The sequence below is a fragment of the Microtus ochrogaster genome, chromosome 1 (genome assembly GCF_000317375.1).
Source record: "Microtus ochrogaster isolate Prairie Vole_2 chromosome 1, MicOch1.0, whole genome shotgun sequence".
Lineage (NCBI taxonomy): Eukaryota > Metazoa > Chordata > Mammalia > Rodentia > Cricetidae > Microtus > Microtus ochrogaster.
This window is the reverse complement of record NC_022009.1, coordinates 39,649,358-39,661,998: the sequence shown is the minus strand read 5'-3', so window position 1 is coordinate 39,661,998 and position 12,641 is coordinate 39,649,358. Positions and strand designations below refer to the sequence as shown.

General features: G+C 46.6%; 1 protein-coding gene across 1 annotated transcript in view; it reads right to left on the bottom strand.

The window, feature by feature from the left end:
* LOC101992242 (serine protease inhibitor A3N) overlaps positions 1-9,128 on the bottom strand; it is a 9,844-nt gene extending 716 nt beyond the window's left edge. The window contains exons 1-5 of the mRNA XM_013349760.1: positions 9,049-9,128; positions 6,516-7,159; positions 4,028-4,301; positions 2,953-3,103; positions 3-50 (exon numbers count right to left, since the gene is read on the bottom strand). Of these exons, the coding sequence (XP_013205214.1) occupies positions 3-50; positions 2,953-3,103; positions 4,028-4,301; positions 6,516-7,146 (1,104 nt within the window). The 5' untranslated portion in view covers positions 7,147-7,159; positions 9,049-9,128. The remainder of the gene's footprint in view (positions 1-2; positions 51-2,952; positions 3,104-4,027; positions 4,302-6,515; positions 7,160-9,048) is intronic.
* Positions 9,129-12,641: the final 3,513 nt, after the last annotated feature.

The following is a 12,641-nucleotide window of genomic DNA, read 5'->3' as shown; positions in this document are numbered from 1 at the left end:
GCTGCTTCTGTGCCTGTCTCAGCCACGTCCAGCACAGCCTTGTGGACCACCTGTAGGAGAAAGACGTCACTCACTGGAGACCAGGCAGGGCAGGAGAGGAGATTCCTGGAGCAAGCATTGACTGCTGGCCTCAGACACTGGTGAGCTTGTTTGTTCCTGCCATGAGCTCTACCCCTGGGGTTTCCAAGTCTCTGCTCAGGGTGTGAGATTAGGCACACCCTGGGAATGCTCAATCTCTGAGAAACTGTGTTGTCCTAAACCCAGTACTATCTGAAGAATGGGAGAAGGCACTGTTGGTTCTTATTCCATAGGTAGCTTCTCAGGAGACCCACAGGAAACAGCTGGGCACTGGCAGTCAGTGCAGGCTTCAGTCCCCCTCCTAATCCAGTCTCCTTAGGACATACAATAGCAATATACATTGCATGGCTTCTCTTTCCCAGAATGCTATGGTCTGCTGGTACAGATGTCCCCCCAGCACTCAAGAGCAGCCAATGGACGGAACATAAGGCATTGCCAGGCTGTGCATCTGGGAATGTAGTGTGAGGTCCTAAGGCATCTTCTCCCCTACTCTTGAGCTTTTCGTCACAATTACCAGTCAACCCTTGGTGTTTCCTTTACTGCAGCTATTCTGTGTTAGTCAAAAAGTAGCAGGCATACTCTGCAGTGAAGAAGCTGAGGCTGTTTTCATTCTTCTACAGGTTAACAACCAGTTATGCCAAAACCATTTGTTAAAGAATGAAAATAGAGGCTGGGCGGTGGTGGCGCACGCCTTTAATCCCAGCACTCAGGAGGCAGAGGTAGGCGGATCTCTTTGAGTTCGAGGCCAGCCTGGACTACAAGAGCTAGTTCCAGGACAGCTTAGGAGAAACCCCTGTCTCAAAAAATAAAACAAACAAAAAAAACATTTGTTTAACTATGTTCATAGCAGCATTATTTGTAATAGCCAGAACCTGGAAACAACTTAGATGTCCCTCAATAGAAGAATGGATAACCAAAGTGTGGCACATCTACGCATTAGAGTACTACTCAGCGGTAAAAACCAATGACATCTTGAATTTAAAAAAAAGAGGGGGACTGGAGAGATGGCTCAGAGGTTAAGAGCACTGACTGCTCTTCCAGAGGTCCTGAGTTCAATTCCCAGCAACTACATGGTGGCTCACAGCCATCTGTAATGAGATCTGGAGCCCTCTTCTGGCCAGCAAGCATATAGACAGACAGAATGCTGTATACATAATTAATAAATAAATCTTTTTTAAAAATAGAGGGGGAAGTGGTGCAGGAAAATTGTCTGTATTCTATCAATCATGTTTTAAATAAACACTGATTGGCCAGGCAGAAAATATGGGTAAGTCAACCAGACAGGAAGTAGAGGCGGGGCCATGAGAACAGGAGATTTCTAGGAAGAAGGAAGCCCATTCATTCCTCCAGAGTTCTGCTCAGACTAGCAAAGAAGCAGGATGTGACCTGCCCCTCTGAAAAAAGGTTCTGAGCCATGTGGCTAACATATATAAGAATAATGGGCTATATAAGTTATAAGAGTAAATAAGAAGCCTGAGCTAATGGGCCAATCAGTTTATAACCTAATGTAGACTCTCTGTTTGATTTCATTGGGGCTGAATGACTGCAGGAACTAGGCAGGACAGAAACCCGGACAAGCAGGCCCTCATGTTACAGTTTACAATTCTAGAGAAGCTTATTTAGAGAAGCTTATAAGGTGAACCCAAAGAAAAACATATATAGATCTTCCTGGAAATTGGAAGCAGACAAGATCACCAGGCAAAAGTTGGGAGCATGGGGGTGGGGAGGGGTGGGGGAAGGGGAGAGGGGTAGAGAGAAAGGAGAAGGTGAGGGTTGGGGAGAGCTTGGGGGAGTTGGATGGTTGAGATGGAGGAGGGACGGATATGGGAGTAGGGAAGAAGATATTTTAATTAAGGGAGCCATTTTGGGGTTGGCAAGAGGCTATGCTCTAGAGGGGTTCCCAGGTGTCTACAGGGATGTCCCCAGCTAGGACCCTGGGCAGTGGAGGAGAGGGTGCCTGAACAGGCCTTGTCCTTTAGACAGACCGACAACTATCTTGAATATCACCATAGAACCTTTGTTTGGAGACAGATGGAGATAGAGAAAGAGACCCACATCTGAGCACTGGACTGAGCTTTCAAGGTCGAGTTGAAGAGCAGAAGAAGGGAGAATATGAGCAAGGAAGTCAGGACTGCGAGGGGTTGGTCCACCCACTGAGACAGTGTGCCTGAGCTAATGGGAGCGCACCAAATCCAGCTGGACTGGGATCAAACTAGACCCTATAAATGTGACTGACAATTGGAGCAGACTGAGAAGCCAATGATAATGGCACTGGGATTTGTCTCTACTGCATGTACTCGCTTTTTGGGATCTTACTGTATTTGGATGAACACCTTCCAAGGCCTGGATGGAGGGGGGAGGGTCTTAAACTTCCCACAGGGCAGGGTACCCTGCCCTCTCTTAGGACTGGAGAGAGAGTGGGGATGGAGAGTGGGGGAGTGGGAGGGAAATGGAAGGAGGAGAGGAAGTAGAAATTTTGAATGGTATTATTTATATAGCAATAAAAATTAAATTTAAATTAAATAAATAAAAAATTCTTCCCACAAAAAAAAGAAGCAGAGGCTGTATGTGCTCTGCCCTACAGTGGATTGTGGGAGGCATCTGCACTACAGCACTGGCTGTGTCCAGGGATGCTAGAAGACCAATAAGGCTCTTCCCTACCCTGGGCTCCTGGGTGAGGTTTTTTTTCAGGGAACAGAGGAGGGACTGGCTGCATGGTATCCAGCAGGAGTATCTATGTTGTAATCATCTCTCCGAGGATGAAGGAATCTCGGAAATGCTGGCTTTCTCACATATTTGCCATCCCCCACACACCTGGCCCTCACCATCCACATTCAGGCACCAATGAGAACCACCCAGTGTGTCTTGTCTTACATGAGAGACTCTCAGGTCCTTGGTCCCTGTAATCCCAGACAGGTCAGCCCGCATGGAGAAGAGTTCTCTGATGCCCAGCTGTTGAAGGATGCCCTCCAGGCTATAGTCCGTGGAGATGGAGAACTTGGGCATGTAGAGCTCGTCAATTATGCTGAGAATGGAAAGAAATGTAAGAGTCACTGATCTGTGTGTTCCCCTCAAACCACACTGTAGCTGGGGCAGCTCTCCACAGATGGCCCTCTCATTGGAGAGAATCCCTCTTCCCATTCCTGTCTACATCCCATGATTTTGTTTTTCTATTGCATTAATATTCATGAGTTCTGGAGAGGCAATGGGACTTTGTAGAAGCTGCTCCCTCACTGAATATGCTGTGCTCCCAGATCTACAAAATGCAGTCGTTCCCTTGTCGTGTGGACTCAGAGGGCATTTAATGATCCTCCTATTTAAAAATCACACCCACCTGACTCTAGATTTCCCTGCCCTTAAACATCCCCTTCTTAATGTCACCCCTTATCACCTTCTAACAAATTGAATCATGACTAGATGCATTTCCACATCCCCACTCTCTCATTCTCAATTACAAGGTGAGTATACAAGGCTAAGAAACTTAGTGCTTTAGTCTCTGATATAAATCTGGGTATACATCAGAGCAGAGCACACAGGAGGTCTTCCCATCATCATTCCATCATTCCGTGATGGTGAATGAATGAGTGGTGAGGGGATGCGATGGCTGCACAGGGCAGAGCTGATTCTCAGAGCTGATCTCCTCTCACCCTCACTCCCTCTGCCTTCCCACACCCATGCAAGATTCCGTGTAATTACACCTGGTAAACACATAGGAAAATCGGTGCCTGCTCTAGCTGATGTCATCTTGTGAGCAACAAAAGAATGACATTAAAATCAGGCCCCAAACTATCAAGTCAGCAGAGAAAAAATTTCCTCCTCTCCACCTGTCTTTGCTGACTCTCTAATCCTCACACTGGGTGCTAGTGAAACTCTCAGGTACAGGGAAACTAGGCCTTAGGCCATAGCAGGATGCAGAGCCAGTCCAGCTCTGGTTCCAGTGGACACGCACGTGGGTGTAAGAGAGTCCCTCCACTTCCTCAGGGTCTCTGGCTGCAGGCTGGCTTCCACCTGCTGCATCCGGCCTTGGTCAGGGAGGATGAACAGGGCGCTGGCATTGCCTGTGTACTTCAGCTCCACCACAGTGCAGGACAGCTCCTCATCCCGGAAGTAGGGTGTGCTCAGAAATTTAAGTTTCATCATGGGCACCTCCACAGTGGTCTCGTTGTCCAAGTAGAAGTCAGATTCAAATGTGGAATCAGGATCAAAGGGCGTCCTCCATTTCCCTAAATGTGGAGCAGATCAATTGTAACATCAACAGAGAGACTCCACCTCCACCCTATTTTTGCCCTGTTCCTAAGTCTTGACAGTAATCAGTCCATATTCAGCCACAGAGTGCCCCTTTCTGGTTGTTTAATCTAGATTAGTAAAAAGCTAGGTAGATGCAGAACTGTGAATGAGAAGTGACCCACAGGCTTCGTGTGAAAAGGGATCTCATAACATGAGATGTCTGAGAAACAGGCAGGGATCTGAGGTTGGGCTGTGTCATAGACACGTGAGATTGAAAATTATGAGACTGGAGCCTGCAGAGAGATGAGGATCACCTCTCCTTAAGAGGAACCATGACTGAGGGTGGTCACTTTGGGACAGGTTTTAGGGAGACAGGACAAGAGAGACAGTGTTCTCCAAAATCCTGATCTGTTGATGGTACCCTTCTGCATGAACCCCCTTAATGGAAGTCAGTGCCCAGAACCATGAGTGGGTTTAGACTGAAAATCGTGAGATCTGCAAATTCTCGGTGTTGCATTACCACGATCCCATACTTAGATAGTGAAGACAGAGGCACGGAGTCCTCTTCTCCCATGTGGGCTATGTGCACATCCGTGAATCAAAATTATCCTACTCAGATTGGCCCACATTCCAAGTACACATGGCTATCTGCATTACACCCTAGAAGACTTGATACTTTGACAATTGCTTGGGCTCAGGATCCAGCAGCATAGGTACACATCCCCACCTCACAGTCAAGCAGCCTTGGAGCAGGAGTCCTGTGGCCAGCAGAGAGCCGTGCCCTGAAGCCTCATCCTTCAGCCATCCCTCTGATTCCCTCCCTTCAGAATGCAGGAGCTCTGGGATCAGCCTGGATTCCCATGCTCTACCTTTCTCTCTCCGCAGCCTATTGGTTTTATGTCTATGGACTCATATCCTCAGCTCCTTTGCCCTGACTATCCAGAGTCCAGGGTTCCAAATCCACCACAAGTCTCATCAGTATTTTCATTGGGCCTCACTATGTAGGGCCATTACCTCACTCCTTGGTCTATCACTCAGGATTTTGTGGGTGTGGAGTCTGGATGTCTCCCCAATAAACTCTTACCCTAAGTAATTCCAGCCTAGTGTCCCAACTCTCAACCCCAGATTCATTTCCTGGGAGTGTGTCTTCAGCACTGTGACCCAGCAGGATGCCTGGGCTCCTAATTTTACAAACTAAAATTCCACGAACTAGTCAGACACTAAACACAGACCACTGGCTGGCTGACACCTCCCTCTCACTAATGGCTTCTCCTCAGTCCTTGCTTTCCCATGTCCAGCCTGACAGAAAAGGCTCAGAGGAGAGGTCCAGCAGAGAAAGTCCCCACGAGTCACTTATATAATTGTCAGCCATGCTGCTTTCCCCTCAACGCTGGGATGGCCAGGCTCCTTAGGTCAGGAAGTCCCCAGAGCACCTGGATTCTTCTAGAGAAGGAGGTTATCTGGCCCACAGACTCTGTAGGAGCACATTAGGCATGCTGGAGTGGGCTGAGTGAGGGACTCCTTCTGTGGTAGTTTGAATGCAATTGGCTCCCACAAGCTCATAGGGAGTGACAATATAAGGACATGCGGCTCTTTTAGAGCAGGTGTAGTCTTGTGGAGGAACTATGAGGCAGGCTTTGAGGTCTCATAAGTGCTCAAGGTACTGACCAGAGTGCCCAGTCACTTTCTTTTGGCTGCAAGATGTAGGACGCTCAGACACTGCTCCAGCACCATGTCTGCCTGCACACTCCCATCTTCTGCCATGATAATAATGATCTGAGCTCATGAGCTCTAAGTGACCCACCCAACTAAGTGGTTCTCCTTTAGAGAAGTTACTGTAGACATGTGGTCCCATCACAACAGTAGAACACTGACTAAGACATCGTCTCTGCAGGGAGAAGCCTTGACTTCTGCACACTCACATAGGAGTGGATATGTGGTCTTTGTATTCTGCTAGTCAGTAATTTTATGTCACAGTGAAATTTAGCTGTCTCAGACTGAATACTGAAAAGGTATCCTGTGGTGTATGTACCGGGAACCACACCTATATCGAAAAAAAAAAAATCCCAAAGTAAGGGCTGCTAGTAATAAGAAGTTAGGCACCCGTGTTCTTAAGGCCATGAGCCCCTCTTTTCCAGTGCTCAGTGTACGAACACAAGGTGCACAGTCAACACCCTCTCCAACCCCCCCAAAACAGAGCCCATCCTCACCTTTAAAGTAGATGTAATTCACCAACACCATTACTACGCTCTCATCCAGGCCTGAGATCAGTTCCTTGATCTTCCCCTGGGTCTGATTCCTCACATAGTCATTGATGAGCTTTTTGGCCTCATGAGGCTGCTGGAAGTCGACACTTGAGGCCTCTGCCTGGTACAGCGCCCTTGACTTCTCCTTGAACTCTTCCAGGATCTGCAGGCGCTTTTCAACAAACATGGTGCTGCCTATATTGATCTGCAGCTCCTCATTTGGCTGACTGAGCATGAGGAGGAGCTGCCCAAAGCTCCGGTGGATGTCTGCCTCAGGGGTCTCTGTGAGATTGAACTTGAGATCTTCTAGAACCTCTTGCAGAGTGTTGTTGTTTGCTCCCAGGGACAGGACGGCCAAGGCAGCTGAGATGCTGAGTGGGGAGAAGACAATGTTTTTATCTGGATTCTTCAAAACCAGCTCCTTGTAGACGCTGAAGGCGAAGTCAGTATTGGTTGAGGCCAGTGCTAGATTGTCCACTCCTGCCCCATTATTTTTTTCTTCTTGGACTGTGGTTCCTATTGTACCATCTGGTTGGCAGAGAATAGCAGGGCAGAACCCAGCAATCAAAAGTACAAGAGCTACAATGATGGCCATCGTCTCTCTTCTCCTGTTGAAAAGAAAGATATTTTGAGTCTGGGAGGTCCTGGTGGTATCCTGATCATCTCCTAGTCCTTCTTCCTGGCCTGAATTATATCCCTGTTCTGCTGCTTCTTTCTGCCTTTGGGGCTGTCCATAGGAGATCCTCTGTCCACTCAAATGGCAGCACCAGATCCCATGCATGCTGTTACCACTGGATAAATAATGCTGTAGTAGTCAATTTCCTAATAGAGAGTCAGGATCCATAGAGAGGAAGGGACACACCATGATAGCAAGGAAGGAAGACAAGAACCTGGTGATGGGCAAAAGCCTTGTGTAATCTTAGATTCTCCTTTTCATAAGGACTCATAAGAAATCAGGGAATACTCTTAATCTGCACTTGTGCCCCATCCCACAGCACCAATTTCTAGTCAGGTCTTAGTGAGGGATCCTTGAATTAGATCAGTAGCAAATGGCCCACCCCAACCTCCAGATGATATGTCCGTGAAGTTTCACTGTCCTGTGCTACGTCTGATTCATGTTTCAGGGCATGAGGTGAGCTAACTGAGAGGAAGTCAGGCAGATATCTGTTGCAGTGACCATGCCTTGCCACCCTTGAGAACAGACATTAGGACTAATAGGATTTGGTTCTTTCAGTCCAGCCAGAATTCCACATGGTGGTTTGTATCTCAGCTTGTATGACCTCCTAGGAGGTAGAAAAAGGAATGGCTTCCCAGTCTCTGACCCCTGGACCATATTTCATTTTGACTGTCAGGATGGCTGTGTGTTACCAAGCAAATGGGTGGACATCTCTGGGGAGCCTGGTGAGTGCCCAGGACACATTATTAGTGAAAGTGTCAGGCTTATTTTGGTAATTGGTAGTATTTGCAGGGAATGTTTAGAAGGCCATCTTCTCCACATACCTGTGGAGTAGGAGCAGCTAGCATCCTAAAAGATCACATTTGAAAGCTTGTGATCATGGTAAACATTGGTGCCCAACTTTAGCCTCTCTCCCCCCATAGGTGAGTTCAGAAGAGAACTAGAGACTCTAGAGGAAAGGGATAATGGCGAAGATGGATAGCAAGGAGAGAAGACAAGATGGGGAAACAAAGTAGGAGTGAGAAAGTGGAGTGAAGAGGGGGAAGGAGAAGAGGTACAGGAGGGAGGGGTCAGATGAGGGAGCCAAGGGAGAGACGGAGGGGAGAGAAGACTAGAAGAACATAGGAGGGGAATGTAGGAAGGAAGTGAGGGAGGTGTTGGAGCTGAGCCACATGTCCCCAGGGCTGTCACATGACTGCAGAGGGGTCAGGGTCTTCAGCTGACTCTACCCTGTGTTTCCTGTCAGACTGATGCATCCATTTCTTTGAAAAATCATTCAACTATATTTCACCTCAAAATTATTTCCACAGAAAACAGGCTAGTTTGTTTGTGCAGGAGACTTGGCTGTGTGGCTAAGCTGTTGTCTTCTTTTCCTGGCTATGAAAGGGTGGAGCCCCTCTTCTTGGCCATGAGTGCTTCTGGGGAATTGGGGTTCCCGATACCAAGGCATCCCCTGTCAGCTACAAGCATAGCAGAACTGCCACCTCCCACAGGGGGACTCTACAGCATTTCTGTCTTCTCACAGCTATGACAGCAGCACCTAGTCTAGATAAGGTCTCAATACTTTCTCCCTGTGGAGGGTGGGAAGGAGCTCCATTCAGTCTCCAGGAGCAGAGCCCATGACACCCGCATCTTCCATAGACAGGAAGACTTAGACCGATAAGATTTATGTACACCCAGAAATGTCCCCTCACTCCAACCCAGTACCCCAGGAAAACTCCTCACTCCTCTTCCAAACCAAGACCCCTGGTCACTGCCAGTACTGCAGTCCTGTAAAAGCACCTTCCACTGTCCCCAGAGAGAAGAAATCATGGGTATTACCTGCAGAGCTGCCAGTGTCTGTGACAGCAGAGTCCAGTGTTTGGGGTTGCTTCCCTCCTGGCGTGCCGTTCTCTGATGCACACTCAGGTCTCTTTATTCCCACCAGTAACACCTCCCACCTCTTAGGAAATGCTGGCACGTACAAGGTGCACTCTGTGATCTGACCGGAAGCTGGCAGGCAGGATGATTTCTGTTAACATGAATTTAGAAACTCTTGCTAGCAGAAAACACCTGTCACTGTGTGTCAATCAATAAGGCAGCTCTAGCTGGATTTCAAGGTCACAGCTTCTTTTTCTGCAATGGTTCAAAGTTCAGTGTGGAGATGGGGAGTAAACAGAGGTTAAAAAAAAAAGATCGACTCTGTTCCATCTGTGTAACCGTCCTGTCTGGCAACAATGGACGTATTCTCAATAGACACTCACTCAGCCCTCTTTGACATCAGACATCTGAAGGAAAGCTGCTTTGTCTGGAAGTGAAGGAAAATCCCTGAAAGGATTCTGTCTGCAGAGCCTGGCTGGATGATCTTAGTTTCAGTACTGGGGAGAGATTGGAACATTGCAGGACCAGACGCTAAGTACCTTCTCATGGGCCAAGTGCTGCCTCTCTGGAACTGCCATGTTTGTCTCCCTCCGCGTCAGAACTCAACCCCATGACAATAGATTATATTAACTTTTAGACATCTTACAAACACTAAGAATGCCAGGAGATAACATCTTCAGCCAGCAGAGAAGCTCCCCATCTTGATGCAGCCACCTCTCTGAGGTTCCCACCCCTGCATCTCAAACTTGCTTTGACTTGTGACTTTCTTTGTGTAGTTACGCTATAACGTTTTCATGAGTCTGCTTCCACACTGAGACATGGAATTTGGGTAGCCTAAGTCTATGCTCTCAAATCATTCACATTCAAAATGGCTTCAGGATATATATTTCTTGAGGATTACAACTTAGTCTTAGTCTCTTGAGGATGACAAGTGTGTGTTATGGGTCAACAGCATTGATAGAGACTCAGCCACCAGAGTTAGATCCAAAGATGAAGTTTCCCAAATGAAGGGGCTGGTCCTAACATGAAGGATTTTGCCTGGACAAACAGAGCCCTAAAGGCATGTCTCTGTTTACCAGAGCTTACCTATGGCAAATTTATGCTTTCCAGGGGTCATCCTAAACTTTCCACAAATGTCAGCTATCTCTACAAGGGTACCGAGTTCCCCCTCAATCCAGACAGTCTGAATCAGCTCAGAGTTTCCTACCCTGCTGTCCTATAAAAGCTGCTTTCTTTTCTGATATTTTGCTTCTTCCCCTTGCTCCCCAAGAGAACGACTTGACAATTTGATCCCTAATAAATCTTTCTACTTCCAAAGCGATCTCATTTGATAATTTTTACTTTTACTGTCTCCTTGTTTCTATTTTGTGCTCAAACCAGGGAAAAACACTGGAGCAGCAGCGGTGTGGCCTGGTGTCCCCTCTAGTGGAGGCATGAGCAGTGAGGTGTGACTGGGAGTCCCTGCTAGGGAGGAGTAAAAGTGTGAGTGGCAGAAGCCATTTCCAGAAACTATAGTGAAAAGTTCTTCTGGAAAAGATTGTCTGTGTCCCAGCCAGCTTCTGGTGCTATTCTCTGCATGTGATACCCAGTCACATTAATGACCTACAGAGCCACAGAAGCGCCTGCATCTAGAAGAGCAAGCACTGGAGGCTTTTCTCTACCTGCACATAAAGGAGCAATCAATGGAGCCAAACATACCCCCAACTACACCAACTGGAGAAAGAAAGACCCCCCGCCTAAAGCACTGGCTACCCCTGAATTGATTGGAGGAAGAGATGGGTAGACAACCGTGTGAGGATACACTCAACAACATAATGAATAAGACAGCATCTCCAGTAACTAATGGCTCTCCAACAGCAAGAACTAAACACCCCAATGCAGATGTAGCAGAAGAAAATAACCTTAAATATAACTTTATGAAGATGATTGAGGCCCTTAAAAGAGAAAATGAAAAACCCCCTTAATGAAATGGAGGAAAAGACAAACAAAAAAAATGGAAGAAACAAATAAATCCCTTAAAGAAAACCAAAAAAAAAAAAAAGTAATCAAGCAGGTAAAGGCAATGGTTCGAGACTTAAAGACTGAAATAGAGGCTGTCCACTTTCTTCGTATCTGTTCAGTATAGTACTCAAAGTTCTAGTTAGAGCAGTAAGAACAAAAGGAGATAAAGGGATACAAATTGGAAGGGAAGACGTCAAACTCTTGCTACTTGCAGATGATATGATAGTTTACATAAGTGACCCATAAAATTTCACCAGGAAACACCTACAGCTGATAAACACCTTCAATAATGTGGGGAGTTACAAGATTAACTCAAGGAAATCAGTAGCCCTCCTATATAAAGATGATAAATTGGCTGAGAAAGAACTCAGAGAAACATCACCCTTTACAATAGCCACAAACAACATCAAATATCTTGGGGTAACTCTAATCAAACAAGTGAAAGATCTATATGACTAAAATCTTAAGTCTTTGAAGAAAGAAATTGAAGAAGGCTATTAGAAAATGGAAAGATCTCTCGTGCTCTTGGATGAGCATAGTAAAAATCACAGTCTTACTAACAGCAATCTACAGATTCAATGTAATCCCCATCAAAATCCCAATATAATTCTTCACAGACCTCGAAAGAACAATGCTCAACTTCATATGGAAAAAACAAAAAACTCAGGATAGCCAAAACAATATTATACAAAAAAGAAACTTCTGGAAGCACCACCATGCCTGACTTTAAGGTCTATTACAGAGCTACAGTAATGAAAACAGCTTGGTATTGTCATAAAAACAGACAGGTGGACCAATGGAAGCAAATCAAAGACCCTGATATTAATCCATACACCTATGAACACTCTCCTGGTTTCCCTGCCTCAGCCTCTCTACTCAGCCTCTCTAGTGCTGGGATTACAGGAGTAGACAGCCTCAGCTGTCCAGTTCTTTCCCAAGTCTCACCTATCTTCCTTTCTTTTCTCCTCATCCCTGTCCTCTCTTCTCCCCCTCCTCCTCCTCTTCTCTTTTTCTCAGAGCCTCAGCCATGCTACATAGCTCTACCTTTAAAGTTATGTGTATACCATGTGTATGTACAAAACTCAAGGGAGAGCTTTAGAGCCTTGCCATCAACATCCCGATTCCTTGTCTTGAGCCAGGAAAATGTATTTATATTTTTATTTGTTTATTTAGAATTTGTGTCCATGCAGGTGTGTGGATGGGAGAGCCTACATGTCCAAGTGTCTGTCGGTGCATGTGTAGGTGTCATGGTTGTCCCAGGAGGCTAAGAATGAGTGTCTTGGGGGAGCAGCTGCTATGTGTACAGAAGCCCAGAAGCCCCACACAACAGCCCTTCGCCAGTGGGTGAGGCACTGGTGGAGCCTTAGAGAGGAAAGTGTGAGTGTCCCTGAAAGGATCAAGTGGAGGTCTCAGTTTATGTGTGGGCGGGAATGAAGGACAGGAAGAGGGACATTCAGGGTGTGGTGTGAACGATTGTCACAATATAATGTCAGTTTTGAGAGACATTAGGAAAAATCATGACCATGTGTCCAAGGCCCTTGTTCCCGAACAGC